At 38.9% G+C, this 24,592-nt stretch overlaps 1 protein-coding gene across 1 annotated transcript in view; it reads right to left on the reverse strand.

Annotated features, from left to right (window-relative positions):
* The window catches only part of uba7 (ubiquitin-like modifier activating enzyme 7), a 35,478-nt gene that overhangs the window by 5,494 nt on the left and 5,392 nt on the right, over window positions 1–24,592 (reverse strand). The window contains exons 13-21 of the mRNA XM_030729397.1: window positions 23,717–23,882; window positions 23,061–23,257; window positions 22,545–22,609; window positions 20,817–21,027; window positions 18,757–18,831; window positions 17,972–18,173; window positions 17,803–17,891; window positions 14,583–14,675; window positions 13,484–13,675 (exon numbers count right to left, since the gene is read on the reverse strand). Of these exons, the coding sequence (XP_030585257.1) occupies window positions 13,484–13,675; window positions 14,583–14,675; window positions 17,803–17,891; window positions 17,972–18,173; window positions 18,757–18,831; window positions 20,817–21,027; window positions 22,545–22,609; window positions 23,061–23,257; window positions 23,717–23,882 (1,290 nt within the window). The remainder of the gene's footprint in view (window positions 1–13,483; window positions 13,676–14,582; window positions 14,676–17,802; window positions 17,892–17,971; window positions 18,174–18,756; window positions 18,832–20,816; window positions 21,028–22,544; window positions 22,610–23,060; window positions 23,258–23,716; window positions 23,883–24,592) is intronic.

A 24,592-nucleotide genomic window follows, 5' to 3' on the forward strand; every position in this document is an offset into this window, starting at 1 on the left:
AAGTCCATATAAAATAAAAGCTGGGCCACGTTGTCTAGAGGTTAGAGTTTAGAATTACTGTCTAAGAGCTCACGTGTTATGTTGAGAATAGTGTACCTGACAAATCCCTCCCAAGTGCTGTTTGGTCACTAGTCACAACTGCAGATATTCAGTTTAGTCTTGTGGCTGACTGTCCTGTTGTTAAACCTTAAACAAACCTTAAGCAAATGGCTATTTCAAGTCAAACTGGTGAACATATGGTAAGAACACAGCATATAATAAACTTTTTTTTCTCATGTGCTCTATCGTCTGTATTATAAAGCCCTTCAAACTCCCCCATAAAACATGAAAGAACTGGATTTTTTTTTTCTCCCCAGAACAATAACAGACTTATTTTCAGTCTTCATCTGTCCTCCCACTGCTTTTCATTCTCATTCTCCAGGGCTCTTCAAACAATCTATGTCTGTGTTTTTTAAATTAAATAAGCTTTTTCCAAATATTCTGTCAGTGTTTGTGACTTCTCCATCATTTAACACAAAGCCTGCTGTAAAATCCCTCTCCCTGCTTTGCACATTCAGATATGAAGTTCCCCAACATCTGACATTAACAGCCAAAAGTACAGGCTGCTTCCTCTTGTTGACAGGAAGTTCAGTGATCCCCTTCTCTTCCTGACAGACAGTAATATATCTATGTTAAAACAGGCCACATACAGTACCAAATACATGTACACACCCTCTGATTTTGTATTATTATAAACAGAACATGGTGTTTTCTTTTTCTTTTTAAATTCACCACACAATAAATAAATCCTCCTCCCTTAATAATGTGGGATGTAAAAATTCATTTAATAAAAATATAATAAATAACTCAATTCCAAAAGACATAAATGTGTTTTAAACCATTGTGTACTAAATGTCACTGCATTACATTAAAAAATACTTCCATTTTTCTGATTGCAACACACATGCATATAGGTGCGCAGACTTCCACATCGCCCACAGTCAACAATGACATTTTAGTATTAGATGTAAACAAGTGGGACATAAAAACTCATCTCAAAGTGAATGTGAACTATATTTATAGAATGACATGAAAAGGTCAGAAGGACCTGTCTTTATCACAAAGTGTTATTTCTAGTGAGTCTGCACAGTATTAGACTCCTAAAAAAACAAGTGAACCAAGATTAGCAAAGTCTGAACCTACAATCAAAAACTTTATACCACTGGACACAAATTAGTGTATTTTTTCTATTTTATTCACATTTTAGAGTAAGTTTGTTGTTGCTAGACTTTCATATTTTGGTTTCAGACACTGTTAACTCCCTAGGGCTGTTAACAACATATGAAATGATACACAATACAGTCTTTTATGATAACATGGGCAACTGATTGATGAAGCCCAAAAATAGATCCCTGCGTCTACAGATATGGGCACAGGAGTGCAGCCTGAGGAAGTTCAGCTCACAAACCCGATAAGGAGGTAAAAAGAATCCCAATCGGACTGAAGCACATTTTTGCTGGTAATTGTGCACAGGCCACTGCATTTGAAGAGAAATCATAATGTGTTATTCATAATGTGTATTTCAAACTTGCCCTTTAAGACAATGAGCACCTTCAGAGACAGGAAGTGACCGGTGACCAGCAGGCAAACTTTGTTAAGTCCTCCTTCTTTCAGCCTGCCACAAAAACTACTTCTGCATAGGCACGCTCCTGTCTCAGCTTCACTCTCTGGCAGGAATCCCAACAGTGGAAATATTTTTACAACCCATTGAGGCTAGAGGCCTGTTTCTTCAAAGGCATATATTTTCCGTTGGAGGCCCTCAAAGAGAGCTTTAAAGGAGACAGATGGAGGATCTGTGTGGTCTTTTTTAGATCATATTTTTATCATACTTTTATCTTGAGCTCTTTAAACTTCCTGTAGCTTTCTACAGACAGTCTGGTAGCATTTCACTAAGATCTAATGTCCTGGATAAGTTCTTAACTAAACCTGAAAGTCAAGTTGCTCTCCACTGCTGACGACAGATGAATGTGATGTTAACTGCAGACGAAGCATATACTTGATCTGTTTGTCAGGGGTGATTTGTGGCAGAAGGATAGAAGGAAAGGTGAAAGAGAAGGGTTACAAGATGGAATTGAGACCTGCTATGATGTGTGGTTTGGGGATGATGAAGATGCTAAGATTTTTATTGGGAGTGACCAGGAGAGATAGGATTAGAAATGAGTACATTAGAGGGACAGCTGAGGTTGAGCGGTTAAAGTTCGAGAGGCAAGGCTGAGAAGGTTTGGGCATGTGCAGAAAAGGGATAGTGGATATACTGGACAACGGTGTTGAAAATGGAGCTGCTAGGCAGGAAGAAAGCAGGCCACAGAGAAGGTTCATAGATGTAGTGATGGATGACATGAAGAGGGTTGGTGTAACAAAGGAGGATGCTAGGGACAGGCTGAGATGGAGGCAGATCCTCTATCCTCTGTGGCAAAAGCTAAAGGAAACAGCTGAAAGAGGAAGAAGATTTCAGCTATACCAAATTCATAACAACCATTATACAGGACAGCATAGGCCAGATTTTTAAAGCAAATGGGCATGTGACTGGAAGCAACATTACGCAATAAAGTTACATTTTAAGACAAGGCAGAATATAAAGATTTCATTAAAAGATACATTACTCATACATACATACTCCACTGAGTATGTGTGACACAAACAATCACAGTCAAAATAGGCAGTACCATTCATTACATTATTCTTACAGTATTGAACCAGTGGTAATGTAAAATGATATACCCAATTACAGGACCAGTCAAAAGTCTGGACACATTCTGTGTCCAAACCTTTGATTGGTACTATATATCATAATATTAATCACTGGAAGGTCTCAGCTGTAAAGCAGGAATTCTTCCATTAAGCTTTGTTTAAACCATGTTTGTATGAAACCAGAAAATCAGTGCTCCAGTTAACATCATTACTGAAAGAGACAGCCCACCCTCACTTCTAGGCAAGAATACTTTTGATTATTTTCAGGCCTTCGGTCCATTTTAGCATTCAAGACTGAAAGATAAGCTTTTCATGTGCTATCTAATCAAAACTGAACAGTCCATGATCACAGTAATGCCACATGCAAATCTTGCTTTGAGATTTAGTGTAAACAGAAAGTATAGTTTTCATTTCTTTTTAAAAGTACATGTTCAGAAACAGTTTTGTTTGTGTTTTCTGGTTTCCTCTACTGGGACAACAGTACTATTATGTAAAATGTTCCCTTTGTCTGATTGGGAGTGTCATCTGTTACTTGATCATCTGCTACTTGATCACTATTGATCACCAGTCATGAGTTTAGGCTGCAGTGAAGAAACAGATGGCCCGGACCTCCAACTGTTCACTCCAGCCCCCTGCAATTATCATACCCCAGAGAGGTGACAGGAAGAATACTAGCCTTACACACTGGCTATATACAATTAAAAAAATGGGGCATTTAGTATTAAAGATTCTGTTTATTTAAAATTTAGGTCCCTTTTTTGATATGTAATTCGTGACATACATGTAGAGGTTGAAGGTGATGCGGGGGTGGCAGCTCTGCAGCACACAGACACTTATCAGGAGAGTGCGGAGTTTGCCACACAGGCTAAAAGCAGTGAGAAGCTTTTGAAAAGGCTTCCATTGACGTGCAAAACAGCAAACAGAATCTCAATGTGATTGTCTTTCAATGAGAAGATAACAGCACTCCACCTGACTGAAAATGACCTGGGGCAGAAGCACTAAGTCAATAAAACCCTTACAAATGGGCCACTGATGTGCTGAAGCCTGTACAGACACTCAAATGGCAGATGTCTGATAGATTCACAATTATAAAGCAGTGAATTATAATCAAAATGCCTCAAAGGGACGCATCAGACTGTCAGATATGCATATGCATTATAATGCGCTTCCATTTGTAATAACTGCAAGTTTCTTAGTGCACGTTTCAGTTTTGCTATACATTAAGATGGCTCTTGATGTCTTGCACTTATTACCACATTATTTATGATATACATACAGTCACAGACACATATAAACAAATACTCTATGACTAATATGATAACTAACATAATGTTTACTATTGGTATGTGGCACGTAATGGGACACAGCTCTCTGCAAATCACAGGGATCAGTTCAATAACAGCACGCAGTTCTGGACTCTGTGATCAGTGCGCTCTTTGTCGCTACATATTTATTTGTATTGATCTGAGCTTTAGAAATCAAAGGTCATGCTCTTTGGTTACATGATGTGATGCTGTATGTAATGATGTAATGTTTTCGTGTATTGGCTACTGGAACAAGGTATTGATATTTGCAGATCAATATGATGTTCAGCTCTTGTCAACATTCAATAAGCTTCTCTCTCTTATCCGATTTTGGACACAGACAAATAAGACTGAGACACATTTCAGTGCTAAATAGTTCACATTAAAGGCAAATTAAAGCTACTGTGTAGACATTAAGACACTGTGTAGAGCTCTGCTTAAAAGTACAAGTGGATTTTGAGGGTCATTATGTTGTATTTCTAGCTCTTAAAGTAGCTTAACAATTATTGGAATACTGGATGCTTTTCTAAGGTTTATTTTTTTTACCTATTATTTTTCAGTAAAACAGAAGAGCAGACAGGAAAAGAGGAGAACAACAAAGGAAAGCGCCAGGGGTGGAATTAAACACAGGCCTCCACTGATTTCCTTTTAGCATAGGGGTTACCTGCTCAACCCAGTGGGCTACACCGGCATCTGCACTACATGAATTACCATTTAATTTTGTGCAGATATCTGAGATACTCTGAGGCTTAATCCCAATTATTTTGATTCTTCTTTAAATGCCAGAAGGTTGTCATGTATGGTTTTGAATGAAATGTTGCAAAAACTATTGTATGGGTTTCCTAATATTTGGCAGTCCTATTCATAGTATGAATTGTAACCATTTTTGGTAATCCCCCACTGTCTGGAACACTAGGCCATCGCACGGTCTCTTTTGTCTATTGTAGTTAGTTTTGATTTCAACTGCTGGCCCAAGGATGACAGAGTCGCTGATCTGAATCACTCACACAGTTCTTATCTCTTCCATTAGTAGGTGAAATTTAGGCAGAACCACTTATGCACCACCTGTGACCTTATTATAAGGTTTTTGTGTACAAGGTAACGAGAGGGAATGGGTTAATAATAAGTACTCATGACATGCTGTCTGATCATGTGAGAAATCAGATGTGTTTATAGTCGTTCTGAATGGCCACACTGGACGATGTATGAAAAAAGCATGAAGTGGGTGTATACGTCAAATCCTTGGTTTCAGAAGGTTACAGAAGATGGGCCATACAGACACCCATTACTGAAGCTGGAAACATGTGGGATATGGTGTCATTCAGTGTTATTCAAGTAATCTGGCCAACCAACTTTAATTTAGATCTTTCTTGAGGTTTCTTCTGACTTCAAGTAAGGTAAAGAGAAAAAGAAGACATGGCAACATGCCCTTATGATTGTGAGTTGATGAGTAAATCTGAAAACTCGTGATCTCAGGAACAGCTTAGAAAACTAGACCTAGAATGATGGCAAACTGGCATAATTTTTGACCAGTTTTGGTGCTTTAAATTGTTACGGAAATACGGAAAAAAACGGAACCAGGAAGAAGTATGGGAAAAGGAGATACATAAAAAGATGGACAATTATTATAATGTCATGTTGGGTCCTTGTAAAAAAATATTTGCTGAAATTTATGCTAATGTTTCTAAAATGAATAAATTAATCAGTGGGGTGCCTCAGTGACATGTCTCTTTAAAATTTACAATCATGTGAAAAAGAAAGTTTTCACATGACTCTATGCAGTCCTGTGAAAAATTAAGCACAGCCCGTGATTCATAACTTGAAGTAATTGTTTTCTGTATACCTTTATCAGTCTCTTACATCCCTGTGGACAAAATATTGGCCCATTCTTCTTTACAGCATTACTTCAGTTGATTGAGATTAATTGAAATTTACAGACACAGCTCTCTTAAGCTCCTGCCACAACATTTCAGTTGGGTTGAGGTCTGGACTTTGGGCCATTGCAACACCTTGATCTACCTTGTTGTAGATTTGCTGCTGTGCTTGGGATCATTGTCCTGCTGCATGATCCAGCTGTGGCCAAGCTTCGGCTGTTGGACACAGCAACCTTACATTTGACTCTAGATATTTTGGTATACAGAGGAGTTCAGGGTCAACTCAATGACTGCAAGGTGCCCAGGTCCTCTAGTCGCAAAACAAACTCAAATCATCACCCCTCCAAAAACACGCTTGACATGGGGTATAAGGTGTTTGTGCTGATATGCTTGACAGTTGGTACAAGGTGTTTGTGCTGATATGCTGTGTTTGGTTCTCACCAAACATGGCACTGTGCATTATGACCAAACATCTCCACTTTAGTCTTGTTTGTCCAAAGGACATTGTTCCAGAAGTCTTGAAGTTTGTTCAGATGCAACTTTCCAAACCTGCTATCATGTTCTTTTTAGAGAGAAGATTCTTTCCCTTCCAAATAAGTCAGACTTGTTCATTCTTTTTTCTAATTGCGCTATTGTGAACTTTAAAAATTAGCATGCTAACTGATGCGTGTAGAGTCTGAGATGTAGTTCTTGTTTGTTTTGCAGTTTCTCTGAGCATTGTTGCTAAAGTGTGACTTTTTGGCTCTCTAAGTGATGCAGAGAAATACATAATACATATACATGCTTTTATATCTAGTATGCTTGATTACTGTAATGCTATGGTATTTGGTCTGTCTATATCTAAAAATATAGACATACCATATCTAAAAATGTCTATATCTAAAAATGTACTAGGACCTTACTAGGACCCGAAGGACAGAGCACATCACACACTGTAGTAGTCCTTACACTGGCTGATGTCAGTTTCCATATTTAAAATCCTTTTACTTGTTTCTAAAGGACTTAATGTTTTCACTCAAGTACATATGTCTCACAGCGTATGATTTATTATTATTGCTACATTATTATTTTGGGCTTTTACTTGGTATTGCCTTAGTATGATTATTTATTTATTTAGGTCTGATTGGTGCTTTTTCACTATTGAAACTTTTATTCTATTTTATGATGCGTTTATCTTTTTCATTGTATTTCAGCACTGAAAGGTGCTATACAAATAAAGTTTTGACTGATTTGATTGTACAAATGTGATGGGCAAAAAAAAAAGCAAATCTCTTACTGTTCAGGTAATAATATGTTTTTTAAATTTATAATTAAGAGTCTGCGACAGTTCAAAAGTAGAAATAATTCTAATTTAAAAAAGATAAACTGTTTAGATCTGCTTTGAGATTATTTTAAATCTGCTGAAACAATCAGATGAGGCACATGTTTTGCATTGCAGCAGAACAAAACAAAACAAAACCAAACAAAAACACAAACAGTGCAGGGTATCAAACAACATAGTGGTAATGACAAAGTAAAATATAATGACAAACTAAATTGTAATCATGCCACACAAGCTCCCATAGGAGAGAATAAGCTATCATCTTAATTTTTAAAATGATCTTCTTCATCTTCAGATATGCACAAATTGTAAAAAGACAATTCTGTGTTGCATTTCAGGTGAAATCATGCGTTCTTTCCTCCACATATGCAATTTAATATCATAAGCAATTTACTATTTTCTCAGAGGAGGGGTTTTGTGAGTGGGCCACAAGTAATTCATGAAGTTTTCAAATTCTGAATTTTTGGACTCCTACACCTAGAAAAGGTGGAGGTCAAGGCCAACAACGCAGCCGTTTTGACACACACTTGAACCCTGATACAATTAGTTGAAGGGCAGCTGCCATATTGACCCTGTGTTAAATATGTATAAAAAAGAAAATATTACTCAGCTAGATCAAACACTGCTGGCTTATCAGTTTGACTAAATGGAAAGCATGCAAGCAAGTTTATGAGTTCTACCACACGCTCAAATAAATACTAAATAAAAGATCTGAGTAGGCAGTTTTATTATCTCCTACAGTCTGCATCTAACAATGTTCTCATCTGTTATATCCAGCCTGATCTGCTCTGTGTCTGTTGCTACATAAATAAACAACCAGTGTACCAACATAATATTGTTGTTGATGCCACAAAAGGGAAAGTGAAGATATACTGTATGGGGAATTAAAGAATAACAATGACAGTACAATGCAGCATGGAACAACATCTGACTTAACAACATGAGGCCAACCAAAACAATACTACCTCCAAATAAACCCGGGAAAACAACAGAAGGCACAAGCTGTATATGTTTATCACAGATTACTCATTATCCCGCAAGCACTGTTCATGTCTGCGTCTTGAGTTTCAAACTGCACAATGGCCTCTGCACTCCTCTGGGAATCCAGAAGGCCTTGGATCATGTTCACCCCATTTCTTTACTGGCACAGTCCAAGGAGGCCAACACATATTTAACCACATGGGAGGCAAATCTCCTCCTTTGTTGTTCTTGTTCTCTCTTTAATCCGTTCCCTGTTATTTGTGTGACAGATGTCTGACCTTCAATTACGCAAGTGCTCAAATCGCAAATCATTTAGCCGTGGGTTTTCTATTTTCCATGTCAAATAAATAAATAAATAAATGGACTAAATGACTACTCAGCAAATTTAAACATTCTTCCTTCTTTGTGATTTTCTTCCTGATGCACATGAAGAACAAGTTGTGACTAAAAGGTTTATTAGAAACAGAGACTGGAGCACATGAACATAAAATCCTTGCCTCCTCCTGATTCTCTGCCGACAGCAAGGTTACGTAGTGCTCTTTGGGAAATCTGGTTTCAATATACTGCTTCCTGTGAAGGCAGGAAATAGCCATCATTTCTGCAGGTGATTAACAAAGAAGCAGTGTGACCGACAAGTGCCTTCCTCGAGATCAGGAGGCTTGCCTCCAACTCTGCTAATTCAATTATGGTACAGACTGGAAGGGGCAAAGTGGGGCAGAGGGGCACCAAGAAAGCGTGAAAGGGCTCAAAGTTAGGGTTAGAGTGTGGAGGATGTGCGCACAGGCATGGAAGAGGGAGTATTTTCACGGCACACAACCAGCAGGAAGCCTAGCAGACAAGTAAAGACTGCATATGCTGACAGAGTGTTGGGGAAGCTGCTGGAGGGGTTGAAGATTGAGCTATTTAACACACAGCTGAAACACGTCCTCCTCTGTCTGACCTCGGGTGATGTTTCTGTTTTAATGAGGCTGCAGCTCAGTTACAACTGCAGGAGTACAACATTCATCAATCTTTGCTGCTTTTGAACAGTCCTTTAATGGCTTAGTGTCTGAAAATGTCACAAAATGAGTATAACTAGCAACAAAGAGTATATTTTTGTCCCTTGAAGGCAGAAGAAGTTAAAAATACTGTGTTATTACTAACAAGTAAAGTTTATTATTTCTAATGTGTTTGCAAAAATTGCACTGAACAACATTGTTTTTTTTTTTTGACATTTTGTTCCAGTAAAAAAAGGGGCTTTTTTTTTAAAGTTCTGTTTTTTTGTTCCACCAACTATTAAGGGAAGTACTGATCCCTTGAATGGCTTAATGCTCCACTACTTTTGCCAGCCACTGCCCAGGGAGAGTGCAGCCAGTTTTTCCCCTAAAAACACTCCCTGCTGTAGTATTGAACATGAAACAAAAAGGTAGCTTTGGGTTGTAAAATCAAAACAACTGAAACACTATATATTATTGTGGGTTACTGCTATGAAAAAAGCAACCCTGTTCAAATGACAGCTATTTTACAGTTACTTAAATAATTTGTAAAGTTATGAACACAATGACAATTAGATCAATATGGTGCCAGCAGTTACTACGTATAGCTGTCTTAATGACTAAAGACAGAGCTGATTCTGAAAAGGAAAGCAAGCATCCATCCATCCATTCTCTTTCACTTATCCTTTTCAGGGTCGCAGGGGGGCTGGAGCCTATCCCAGCTGTCATAGAGCGAGAGGCAGGATACACCCTGTACAGGTCGCCGGCCTGTACAGCCTAACACAGAGAGACAACCCATGCAGACATGAGGAGAACATGCAAACTCCAACAGAAAAACCCCAGGCCAAGGTGGACCCAAACCCAGGACCCTCTTGCTGTGAGGCAGAGGCCAACCACCACGCCACTGTGCTGCCGAGATGCAAGCATAACATATATTATATTGAGCAACTACTGCTCAGTTGGTGAAGTGGGATGTCTGAATGTTTGTCCTTCAATCCCTGGCCCATCTATGTGCCAAGTGTCCTTGTGCAAGACACTGAACCTAAAATACGCACCATTTATGGCAGCTGTATCATTTGTGTGAAACTGCAAGGTTAAAAATTTTGTATTTACCAGACACTGTGTGTATTGTCAGCTTTGGTTCAGGAGCAAAGGTGGGCAAATTGACCCATCTTCTTCACAGTTTATATACTTTATAAAAATTGCATGCAGCTTCTGGGTCTGAAAAGCGAAGTGGAAGGCTACATTGGTTCCAAAAGGTCTCCCTCTTGTATGGAAGTCTTTGGGAAAACCACCTTGCAGCTTCTTTGATCTACCACCTCAGTAAACACTTTCGTGCTGAGTTCATGATTTTCATTTTGTAAATTTAGGTCCCAAATAGGTAAAAAAGTATGATAAAGCAAGGTATCCTTTGGGGTGGAAATGACTTTTCATTACATATGAATGAGTAGTGTCAGTTTCTCAGCCCTCGCTTGTCATGTCTGGTTTAAAAAAATACTAAGACTGTGATGCATCACTAACTCATGGTTGCCTATGTGCACCTTTTATTTACAGTCTATGGTCTATGGCTGCATCATATCACGAACTCTTAGTAAAATAAGTTTTAGAAACTTGCTACTCTTGCTCTGCCTTTAATGTCTTGGCCTTGTCTCCCAACTGAAAAACATAACACGGGGAGGAAAACTGTGCAAAAGAGTTGAGGTTGAGCAGACAAGGACAACCTCCTGTTTACATATTTCTACCTCTACAGAGAGGACAGCAGCAGCAGGGGGATACCAGGGGATCTCTGCATTTTGGCAAACAGCTGCAAGAAATCTGGAAGACGATTCAGATGATTGTGAGCCATTTATTTATTATCTATTAAAGAGTCTGCAAGTAAAATGGTTATTTAGGGACAGTGTTACTCAACCACAGCTAGCACAAATTTTCCAAAAGCATTTAATCACAAGACAATCAGAATTGTGCCATTACTGCATCTAGGAATGCAGTAATGTGGTAAACTTCACTTTGGAACAGCACTGGGTGGGCCACCTGCACAACCAGCAAGATGTGACTGTTGTTACTTGATATTAATGAACTGAGACTGATCTCATAAGGGGAGAGATCTAAGCAAAAGTAAGATGAGACCTTAATACCGCATGTCTGATCAGTGATATTTAACAGCTGCACGTCTGCAGTTGCTTCAAAGCCTGCCTCCCAAAATGTTTGCTAATCTTAGATTAGAGCGATAACATTGAGGAAGTTGCTTTTCTTTCTGTGCTTTGTCATTGGCTAATTTATGATATCTGAAATCATTTTTATGTGTACCATTCATGTCATTTGCACACTTCATTTCAGTACATAAAAATGGCCTATATTGCACAAATTACAAATATTTTACTAATATTCTTTATCTCTTTATATCTATCTAGACCACACTCATACACAGGGGATTTTTAGAGCACTGAATAAAGATAAGCACTTTGTTTAAAAGTATCAATCAACCAAGGAATAGGAACCCTGGACCTCTGACTCTTGTTGATTAAATTAGTTTGATACTGGATATGTGAGGTCAAAAATATGGTGAGACAATAATTAGGCTGAAGTATTATTGTTTTTACAGTAATGCATAACAAACAGTTTTGATAAGTATCCTTTTAATAGTTTCTTAAAAACTTTTCCAGTTACACTGTCATAACTATAATTACCCAATTTATCCTTACTGGTCAAAATATACTGTATGTTGTTGCTGATGCACCCATGATAAAATAATATGATAAATAGTAGCAATAACACTGGCCCAGCAATTCATGGTTTTGCCCTTAGTTTGAAATCAATAAAGCGTGGCCACTCAAAATATTTTTCTATAGTAAATAGCTTTCATCAAAGAGATCAGAAACTAGAAGAATTGGAGAATGCATGTGAAGAGAGACTATCAGTTACCAAGCTTCGTTTGAGAAGGTGTCAATGACAAATTGAAATTAACCATAAAAACTAAAATGTTTTCTTTGGGACCATCTCCCACTTCATATAGCTGAGTGCTTAGCAGATAACCATCCTCCTCTGTCTCTCTCTCGCTCCCTCTCACTGACTGTCTAAGCGTTTAATTGCATGTGTGTTTCTGATCTATGAATGCTTTCCAGTATTACATTAGGATTTATCTTTAACTCTCAAAATGCTGTCTTGGCTGGGGGTGTTTCTCATTTGGGTCCTCTGTTGACTAGACAAAAGCCTAAAAGCCAGAGCCTTAACCCATAATGAAAGAGCCTCTGTCTAAAAAAAAATCGAATGTCTGCCCATCCCTCCGATTCACCACTTGAATATCCCTTCTGGCTGGGATGATGCCAGGTACTTTGTCACTGTGACTGATTAATTTAATTACTGACTGTATCCAGTGTTTCATGCTGCTTTGGAAATGTTGAGTGTATCCCAGCAAATTTCAGAAGGCATATGAAAATATACAAGTATATGCAAACAAAAGCAAGTTCACAGTCAACAACTATAAGAACACAGGGAGGAAGAGGGCATGTCTGGAACCTCAAAACTGCACGCAAAAAGTCACAGCTGCTTCTGTCATCATGGCTGCTTTTTACGCAGAGGTTGACTTTTCCCCCTGTAACCAAAACTGAAACCGGATCCACACTGTCTCAGAGCACCCTCAAGCCCCACGGGACACAGTTACCCCACTTGCTGACCTTGTCAGAGGGTTAGTGCCCTGAGTGGGAAAGCTGGAGCATTCCAGTCTAGTGTTTGATTACCTCCAAAGGTGAGCTATAGGCAGATGTATGAGGGTAGCAATCATCAAGTATCAAGTATCTCAGACTTTATCTTAAATGTGATGAGCTTTTGAATCTGAATATAATCAGACAACAAACATGGTAGTGTGTGACTGATCCCAAAAGGATTCAGTATTGAGAGAATAGGTCACTTTGAATTCATTTAATTTGTCCCAAAAAAAGAGGCAAGCAAGGGTCTGTTTTATGCCTTGCCTGCACAGAAATACATTGAGGATTATACTGAGCTAGTTAAAGAATGAGCTTACAGTATATCCAAGAGATTGACAGCTAAACGTGGGCTTTTACTCTGAGAGCACTCATTCATGACTTAATACTCTCCACCCAAAGAGGAAGGTCATAAATTACAAAGAACTCAAAGGATTTATCCTCAAAATAGGCAGGTTTAAATTATGAAAGTATGTTATACAGTAAGAGTCTGTCAGACTTTACTCAGGTCCTATACGTGACTGAAAGCTTTATTGATCTCGTTCCTAAAACCGCTCTAACTAAATTAAAGCTGTGGTCATATAGAGCTGTTACTCACTTCAAAGCGCTGAGGCCGGCTCGGCTGGGACATGACAAAGTACTGGACGGCCAGGTTGATGTAAGCTGTGCGGTAAGAGCTGATCTTTTGGTGACCCTGAACCAGTTTATACAGCTCCAGGCACATGAGGCCTGCCACTGCGGCTGTCGTGGTGGCAATGGCTGGGATGATCCTTCCGGCAATGCGCTTACTCTGGAAAGGTGACAAAGGAAAGTTCATTTTAAAATTTTAACGCAGGTCATGTAGTGTTGGACATGTAACTATTTCAGTTACTTTCAGTAACTTTTACTACAATCCTAATGTGATCCAACAAGTATAAAGCAGTGTTTTACAACATTTAGTTATGCATTTGTATAAAAATGGCTATAATTCCTAAATAGCTAATCCAAATTTTTTTTAAAACCCTTGAATTAAAGCTGAAAGTCTGCACTGTAATCTTGTATTGATTGTTTGATTTAAAATCCACTGTGTTGGTGTACAGAGGTCAAACTACAAATATTGTGTCTTTATCCAACAAAATTTGTACCTAACTATATTATTTCAACTCCAATACATGTCAGAGACAAATATTGTACTATTTGCTTCGCTATGTAGCGCTCGCGCGGCCTTGCATGGCTGATATACTGAAAGCTTATAACATGTATATGAACCTGGTTAAATGGTGAATAAGAGATACATTATGCCCAAACAAGATGCAACATGTAGAAATGTCTGATTACACAAGGCTAACTCTCTTTTGTCTACCCTCACCTAAGGGTACCCTTCCCCCCAACATCCATGTGTTGGGCTGTGTGTGTGTGTCACCCTGTCGGCTGGTACAAGGCCTGGCTCAGGTGTCACCTCCCAGGCGACAGGTAAAGTGCTGTGATTAGTTCTGCTCCGTGAACAATGGGTCAGGAGGCTGTTTCTGTGGCTTTAGGGCAGGTGTGTGCAGCACCAGCTAAAAACCGACCCCCAAGGGAGTGGGAGCAGTCTGCATCTCTATTTTGTCTCCCCCACCCCTCAATTCAGCATCCCTTTGATGTCCCTGTATTATTATTATTATCTTTTTTCCCATTTACAAATAGGATTAGATGATGCCCACTGTGAAAATACTGACCTGGTGGCGATCAGCTGCAGGGATATCATAGTTTTCTGCTCTCAGGTTAGATGCAGCAACAATGTAGTCCATGTGGAAGTTACTGTCGTCATCCTGCATGAGTGGGAATATTAAAGATACCTTAATTCTTATAAAAAAACACAAAGCTTAATACACAACAGTGTAAAATGTAATGAAATGAAATGTATGTAAGAAATCTTAACAGCAATTAAGAAAAGTAGAATGACAGCTTAATAACAGTAATTAATGACATTATAAATTGCTAGGGGGCTGGATAAAAGCCACGTTCATGTCCAGTGACATACCCAGTGATGTCATTCTGTGCGCCCTCTTTGAGCTTTGCATGCTTTGTTGTTATGTCACTTCAATCGCTCTGATGTATGACTTGGTACCCTGTCAGAAAGCGGTGGAAATCGGATTTCTGTTGTGATCGACATGGCCAGTGAGGTCATGCCTCTGCTAGTGCGGCTCTACAAAAGCTAGGAGGGTGACTGTCATTCCAGGATTGCTTGAGGGGTTGTGAGGAAGCTCCAAGCTGGCAACCTGATGCCTTTGAAACCCTCCTACACACATTCCATCTATCCACAGCCTGACCAGGGTACACAGGGATAAAATTGAAGAGAAGGGGGTTTGGGAGTCTTGTTTTTATTCAAGACGACATTTGATATTTAGCTGACTTACCTCATGCAACTTCATTACTGCCCCTCTTGATTCACTGAATGTGTTATCAGAATCTCATTTAAAGTCATTTACCGTCTCCAAATCCTTTTAATAACACAGCAGCTGCATCCTTTCTGGCCTGCTTTTACCCCTTATTAAGCAACGGTACCTTATTCCTGGGATACCATGGTATAGCCAACTACTCTGTGGGCAGTATTTCTTGTAACCTCTTCCATATTAGAGGTTTAGAAAAGACACTGTTGCTTCCAATGTATAGCATCAAGCCATTTAAACTTCTGGGATATTGACCTGGTCAGTTAAGTAGCAGAGGGGGTTGTTAATCAGTTTCAGCTGCTTTGTTGTTAATAAAATTAACAATATGTACACTAGAGGGGCAACAATGAGACGACCCCCAAAACAGGAATGGTTTTACAGGTGGAGGCCAATGACATTTTTCCTTCTTCATCTTTTCAGACTGTTACATTTGGCTAGGGTCAGTGCCAGTACTGGTAGCACGAGGCAATACTTGGACCCTACAGAGGTCGCACAGGTAGTCCAACTCTTACAGGATGGAACATCAATACGTGCCATTGCCAGAAGGTTTGAGCTGTCTCCCAGCACTGTCTCAAAAGCATGGAGGAGATTCCAGGAGACAGGCAGTTACTCTATGAGAGCTGGACAGGGTTGTAGAATGTCCTTAAGCCATCAGCAGGCCACACCAGTGGCCTGCTGAATCTATGACCAAAGAATCAGAAACAGAGGGCCCAACGTGCTCACTGCCCACCACTGTGGAGCATGTCTGGCATTTGCCAGAATGACCAGAATTGACATGTCCAGCTGGTGCTCTGTGCTTCTCACAGATGAGAACAGGTTCACCCTGAGTGTATGTGACACATGTGAAAGGGTCTGGAGAAGCTGTAACACTGTTCTGCATGACTGGTTTGATGGTGGATTAATGATATTCTGGGGAAGCATATCAGCATCCTGACTGCCTTTTTGTATCAAGATGAAATCTGGTGAAGTGGGTCCTCTATTCTTCCTGGTGCGTGACAATGCCTGCCCTCATGTGACAAGAGTATGGAGGCATTTCCTGGAGGATGAGAGATACCACTGACTGGCTCCCACGCTCACCTGACCTAAATCCAATAGAACACCTCTGGGCCATTATCATCAGACTGTTCAGGAGCTCAGCGATGCCCTGGCCCAGATTTGAGAGGAGATCCCCCAGGACACCATCCTTTAAGCGTTATCTTAATTGTTTGAGAAGTATTAAGATTTATCTAAAGTTTAAAAAAAATATTTAAAAAAATATAAGTATTCTACTTATTTTCTAATTTCATAAAGATCCAGTCCTATCCAATAGCATATGTCCGATGCTGAGGAAAAATTTACCCATATGGATGAATTAAATATGGGGAGAGACTAATGATGAAGTTATGAGAAAACAGTTTGAATTTACTGCAATTAGAGATTTCTTTAAACTTACAATTGCTAATTATTATTTAAATACATTTTGAATTAAAACTTATATTAAGTTTTGCAGGATGTAGAGTTAAAGTTGATTTAGAGCCTGTTTTTTATTATTATTATTTATTCACTGAGTTATTGACCAGGGTGTTCTGATTGATGTGTTAATCTTGTGTTCAAAATAGTCCCAAATCAATTTTGAAACTGGACACAAGACACACTACTTTGTTTCTCAAGTTGGCAATGTGCAACAATACAGAAAATGTGCTCAATTTTTAAACTTAGCATCTATTTGTAATCCATATGTAATCTATCTTGGTCAAAGGACACATTTATAAAAGTTATTTTTACGCGGCAGTCAGAAGTTTACAAAGAGTGGAAAGATGAGAAGATATTGGGGAAAGAGATGCAACAAAGGTCTCTGGTTGGCTGCCTCATTTAAATGTGTTTTGTGGCCATGTTTCCCAAAAGGTACCATGTAAGAATATAGACTGTTAGGCATATTTTCTCTGGGAAAGTGCTATCCTATTAAGAAAATCATTTTAGTTTAAGGTGTGACTGAGTTTTAGGAAATATTTGGTTAAGAAATTATTGCTTTGGGAAATTGGGATTATATCAAGTCAACACTCCTAAATAATTATCTTGATACGATTTTCATGAATCTTTAAGATGCCAAACCTAATTTAATGTCCAGAGTGATAAGTTGTTAATACAAGAATGTGACAATGTTTTATAGAGGGAAATCTGCCTTCAGGATTCTGTGTGCTATTTGATAGAAATGGAATGTTGACTGCATTGAAGTTCTTGGAAATATATCATTTCCAACTGAGTTGTCCGACTGAATGATTATTTCTGCTATTTTTGACTGCAGAAAGGACACTTTAAAATATATATAACTCTGCTTTGCTCAAAGCCATTACAGATTTTAAGGAAGCTCTGTCTCAAGACCAGCTCAGATACAGGTTTGGGGGTGGGGGTGGTTGTGACAACATATTCAAAGAGCACCTCACCCCTAAGGCTCAGTCACCACTCTGTCACTGTCTGCAGCTTCTGCAGAGTCTGAGGCAGAGGTGTCATTGAACTCTTATCGTACCTTCTCAAAGTCAATGGGGTGCATCTGAACTGAGCTTTGCAGAGGGGGTGAGGCCAGCTTTCCTTTCAACTCCTCAAGTCTGGCTTTTTCTGTGGCAGAGAGAGAGAATACATAATAACAAGTCAAAGAAAGTGAGTTGGTAACATAAAAAAAGATTAAACTAACTCACCAGCATCATCACTTCCCCGTTTTTTCTCCTCCTCCATCTCCTTGTCAGTAACATGAATCTTCACGGAGGACTTGGGAGTGAAAGATGGTACATGGACATTCTCTAAGACTCTTCCGATCAAAGTCAAGTCTCTTGTCCCTTTGATCCCATAGATTTGCCCATACAGGTTAGCTGCGGCCTTCACATACTCCATATGAGTAGTCTAAAACACAATAATGAAACACATAGTCTTGATGAAGTAAAGCATATAATGCTTTGAAAAACATATTCAACTTGCCAGTTAAAAATGGGTGGTTTAAAATGAAACTAGCATCATTACAGCAGCATTTCCAGCAAGGTGAAACTGCAGGAAGAAACTTGAGGTCAGTAAGACCAATTATTTCCCTTAACAGAGTAAGTAGCTGCAATAATTGCTCCCTCAATCATTTTCAGTGTTCCCATAAATAAACATCTATATTGTGCATAGTGTGGCAGTAACTGTTACTTATTATACAGCAGCAGTACAGTTCCATTATATTACTTCTCTACAATGCTGCTTTCAATTCACTGATAAGGAGAATTGCATGAATTGAATGTGTGTGGAGAGCAGATTATTATCTGTGTTTTACTGCCTAAATGTACCTTAGATAAGAATCAATTATATGGTCAGAGTGAATAGGAGCTACTATCAGACAAGATAAAGAAGGAATGTGAGTGGTCATCAGTATACACTGGTATTTTTCTCATTCCTATCTACTATGTGTATGATTGTTACTGGATGAAGAATAGGACCAGACACTACTCACCATGCTAGGATCAAAGGTCAGTGGATGAGGGCACCTCTTGGATCCAGACCAGAAGGGCAGGCCAGTAGTGGTTTTCTAAACAGAGGCAGAAGAAAATCCCTTTATCATAATAAGTAACAGCTGTAAAATCATTGGAGGAACTTTGCTTTCACTTTTATTCTTTTAAAAATTGACATAACTCAGCGTAGCTTGGTGTAATAAACCTGTGACTGTCATGGTGAGATCGCTGCCCCGTATATAAAGGGGGGCAATACTACAATGCTATATTCCAAACATAAACGCGTCAATAAACAGATTAGGTTTTACATACGCAGATAATATGATATATAACACATGACAGCTCCAGTGCATCAGTAAATTACTGGTTCACGAGCACGTTACTCTTCTGACACAACAAGTCTACAAACTTCCTTCGGTGCAGTCACGCTAATACTGTTATCATCTGTGTGTTGACTACACAATTTGTATGTCTGATAAAGGAACAAAGGGACTTGAGAGCTTTGATGTTTCCAAATGGTCCATATGCCGAGAAAGAGAGAGTCTCCTACTGGTGGTGCCAGTTTTCACTGCAGGGGGGGAATTGTATAGCAGCCAAAAGGCACCAATAACATTGTCCTTTTCAGAATCAGGCTTGTTGTTGCCCTACTCTTCAGGGGCAGAATGGGGCCACAACAATGGCTTGTCCTTAAAAAGAAGGATAAGACTCTCATTCAAGACCTTTTGGAGCCACCTAAGGCCTTTTGTCCATTTGCACTTTTTTCTTAATGAGATTTAAGAATAAAACTCAGTTAAATGATTACAATTTGAACTTAAAATCAATTAATTTTTCATTTACAATTAATCTATGAGTACTGAGTAAAGTACTCATGTGATTTGTTCTGACTTTTAAACAAAATGTAAAGTAATCATTTTAAGAAAAAGAGAGATGACCCAAATAACTACACGGTCAAATTTATCAGCAATAACGAACTCAACTCTGAAACTCAAATGACTGACAGTAACTGAAGCAGTTTGGAGCTGAGAATTACTTCTCACTCACAATCGCAGATAAAAAAAAAATACAGCAAATTCATTTATGTGCTTGCTTCTATGATAGGATGCCTCTAAATCTCTTTTTATAAACATCCATCTCCTCTCCGGACCATCACTTCTTGTGTTTTCTACTTTTCCATCTTGAGTTGCTGTGGAGACAAAATATATTGTCCCTTATGTTACAGACACTCACAGGGCAATATTCACTCCTATGTGAAGGCTAACAAAGAGCAAAGTAGCTGTGAAGTTATCTGTGTTGCTTGTGTACCGGTTTTGGTCAGTTTAGCTTGTGATTGTTAACTGACTGTAGCTGCCTTATCATAGTTCCCCCAGAATGTCTGTGGTCAAAACTGACTTTCCAAGAGAACAATGAAACTATGACTCTTTATATGCAGGTAAATGGGAAAGGAGAAGTATGGAAGAAAAAAAAGAGAATCAAAGCCAAAACCACAACTGACGCAGAGTTTCAGCATCATGTGATGACCAGATAAGGCAAAACTAATATATAATAGTAAAAATAATAAAGTGCAATACCAAGAGCTGTTTTTTAAAGAGATGTACGGATATTCTATTGCCCATTAATAAATATTTAAGAAGATGAATGAAATTTTCATAACAGTGCCAGAGAAAAGGGTCTGTGCTATTCTTAATCTGAGGTTAGTGAGAGTCTGTTTAGGTTGATACTGATCCATGGTAGGTATGACAGCAACATGTGACATCACTCTGTCTGCATGCTTCAACAGATTACAAACCCTCAGAGACCCTCTGTGATGTTTATCAGTGGTGGCATTCTGTGATTCAGGTTTCAGATAAGGCTAATACTAGCCTCTAAGCCTGAGGAAATATGCTGCAGTACTCCATGAAGTGAAACGTGAAAATAAGTGGTAATAAATTCAATCCACGGTATTCCTTTTGTTCAAATGTCTCACTAACTGCAAAGCCCTAACATGCACAACAGTGCCCCTGTGTGTCCACCTAAATAAATTACAGATTTGTATTTCTGGCTTTAGGGGGAGTTTTTATTTTACCTCATGAGGAGGGAAACAGTGCAGAAGCTGACGGATCTCGTTGTTGAAGAGAGTCTCCCACTTGCAACGTGCCCAGCGCACACAGTCTTCCCAGCTCTTTGGACGCTGTCCTCCAGCTTCCATGTCCTCCAGGCTGCTCCACACCCCTCCGAGGATCTCCAGGGCCTCGGCATCACCAAGATCTAGAGTCCGCTTTATAAACCCTGAATCCCTGCAGGAAACAGTGTGGCAATATTAGTTCAATGACAGAAATACAGTAAACAGATAGTAATAATCACTGGCTGTGTAGCAAGACAAGGCACAAGTTGTCGAAAGGTATAATATGTATAATGCATTCTGTAGGTTGACCCTTCACAGTAAAGGATTAGATTTGTCTTTGCAACAATATCTGGCTGAAAATAAACTTCAGAAACAACACAAAGCTGGCCTACACGACCTGGAAAGTCAACAAGGGGAAAGCCTTACTGGAAACAAGCTGTATCAATCACAGAAGAGAATGACTAAACAAATCTTTCACTTTTGGAGTGTTGCCTTGTTAGTGACTCGGGGGGGGTTTCTCTGACTCTTTTGACTCATAGACACAGGAAAGAAGTATTGAGTAAGTTTATCAGGTGCTGGTCAGAACTAAACTCACACGCATGGGTACTTCTTGCACCATTAATACATGCCAGCACACTTCCTTACACTGTGGAAACCAAAACATGCCTGAACAGGAACATGTATGCTCATACTTCTGCACAGAACTGCATGGGTGTGGCATTAAAACAACAACAACAAAAATGATGACTATTCTTTTCCATAACCTAATGAACTATGACTTAATATCTGCTGGACTATGACATGTTACTGACTTGTCTCATAAAAATACCCAGAAAGGTTTTCCAGGATTGCATTAAAAGAGCCCCCCTAAAAAACTGGTTACAAATGTTCTTATCTCTAAAAAATGCTGTGTGATATGAAAAACTTTTTGGTTGGGTAAACTAGGAAGTCCAATTTTTTCACTAGGACCAGTTTTTGTGTCTCCATACAGATACAAAAAAGAGAGAAAATGCTTTACGACCAAGGCAGATTATCTCGAATGTCACTAAAACAAACAGAAACAGATCTCAAAACATGGCTGGATTAGGATGGCTCCGGGGCTCAATACTCAGACACAGTTTAGGCCTGGAAGCTTAAATATGCCTTTGATGAGACTACATTGCTTTATAATTAGGTCAATGCATTACATGAAGCTTGATACACTATCTATTAAAAAAATTTTTAAAAAAACTCTAAGATTAGCCATTTATTTAAATCTTAAAATTAAAAACCATCAGATTCACTGACACATCTATTTCACATGATATAGTACTCTTTACTGCCATCAAACCCCTTTTTTTTTAATTTGATGGATGCTTCCAAACCACAAAGCCTGTAATTATGTGAGAATGCATCTATTATTAGGAGAAAACTGTGTTAGAGCTGCTGTGGATTATACATTACAGAGAAGAGACTTGGCAAGACAGACTGTTTATGCCATTTGTACAAGGGTTTTACTGCTAAAAGCCAACTAAATGTTTTCCCGTTAATAAAACTAAATAATGAGCTTGAACCACTTCATTAGGTTTTCTAGGTGTGCTGAAATGCTTTGTAAGAGAGTGGAAAAGCACTGTAAAATGACCAAGCTAAGTAACACCAGACTGGTGAAGCACAAGAAAATCGCGCAAGGGTGGCATCATCATAGCTTACCTCAAGAAGAGATTTACGTTTTCAGGTGTTTGTTTAAATAATCCTTCAAACTGGTCCCTCGCCCACTGAAACAATTACAAGAGCAAATTAGTGTAAAGAGAAGAAATGATACAATAATAAATAAATAAAAGAAAACAATGGGCAACCAGAAAAAAAATGTATACACTGCAGTCATTTTAAATGTTGTGGACATCATGTTAACGAGCTGCGGACTACAATATGGTCATTTTTAACAGCATTATATCAACAGGTCTTGGATTGAGTCTGCATTGCACTGATTTTATCTAGCATTAGTGAGGCTGAATTGCCATGAAATTTGGTCCAACACAGAACAGTCCCAAGATCTTTTTTCGCTTTGTCATAATTACTAAACTGAGATTTAAACAATTAAAAGGTAAACATCGTGTCAATAATTTGCAAGGGACTCACTGGTCATCCAGTATGGGATTATTCATCCATTCAACTAATTTTGCTCTCTACAGGAAAGGTGAACACAAAGCTGAAGAACTTTTATACCTGCAAAGTGTGCTCGATACGGTGAGGGAAGTTCTTGAGAGTACACAGTGGGATAGCGTTGCTAGAACTTGATTTGGCCGGTCCATAAGACTCTGTCAGGTGAGGAACCACCACCAAGGTATGACCTTTGCTCCCTAGAGTTCCCCCCTCCAGCATTGGCTTCTGGTGTTGCACACAGCGTCTATCGAGATAGACCCCTGATAAGGAGAAACAGTGGTTAAAGCTGAAAATGGACATTTATAATCCCTTGTACTTAAATATTTTTATATGGTCACTGGCGGCTGTAATAATTCTTGTATTAGGCTGTAATAACACTTGTATACATCACATCTTATATATAGACTGAAATACTGGCTTTAATAATACTGGCACATCCACTATATTTTATATACAGAGTGCAATAATGTATATAGGCTTTAATAATTATTGCATGATTATTAGTTTTACACCAATACCCCATTTTTTATATCTGTACCCCATATTTTTATATCTCTTTTTGTATTCATAATTAGTGTCTTTGTTTTGCACACCATGGGTCTGGGGGGATATTTCAACAATGTGTATGTCCTGCACATATGGCAGCACTGACAATCACTATGACTGTGACTTTGACTAGTAGTTTGATTTTATAATATAATGACAATAAGTGCCCTCACTGGCTTCCACATTATCGAGGGCTGCAGCCACTCCATCGAGCTCCATGAAGAAGCTGTAGTCGTATACTCCTTCACTGTCAGCGTCCAGCCGATTCTGGTGCGATGTGATATTCAGGTGTGGGTTTATCTCACACACGGCTCTGGCTGCAACTTCTGATTTAGGTTTCTGTGAAAGGACAAGTGGACAAAGATGTGACAGTTTGTATGTGAGCAAAAGAGGCATTTAAAACAGCAGTACTTAAAGTAAAAAATAATTTAATAAAGAGTGAATTTATTCAAATTTAATATCTAGCTTTGTAAATATAATTGCTTATGAAACTAGTACAAGAAATCAGTAAAAATCCTTAAGGTGTTCTACAGTGCTGTGAAAAAGTATTTGCCGCTTTCTGATTTCCTTTTTCTTTGTGTATGTGTCACAAAAATGATTGAGCTCATCAAACAAATTTTAAACCTTTTAAACCTACCTGGTCCTGTGTGAACAAGTAACTGGCCCCTAAATCTAATAACTGGTTGCTTCACCCTTGGCAGCAAGCACTGCAATCAAGCATTTGCTGTAACTGGCAATGAGTCTTTCACATCATTTGGATAGCACTCTTCTTTGTCAAATTGTTTTAATTCAGTCACACTGAAGGGTTTTCGAGCATGAACAGCATGTTTAAGGTCGTGCCAAAGCTTCTCAGTCTGATATAAGTCAGGACTTTGAGGAGACCACTCCAAAACCTTCATTTTGTTTATTTTGAGCCATTCAGAGGTGGAGTTGCCGGAGTGTTTCAGATCATTATCCTGTTGTATAACCCAAGTCCACTTGAGCTTCAGGGCACAAACTGATGGATGGACATTCTCTTTCAGGATTTTCCGGTAGAGAGCAGAATTCAT

Source organism: Archocentrus centrarchus, chromosome 5 (assembly GCF_007364275.1).
Source record: "Archocentrus centrarchus isolate MPI-CPG fArcCen1 chromosome 5, fArcCen1, whole genome shotgun sequence".
NCBI lineage: Eukaryota > Metazoa > Chordata > Actinopteri > Cichliformes > Cichlidae > Archocentrus > Archocentrus centrarchus.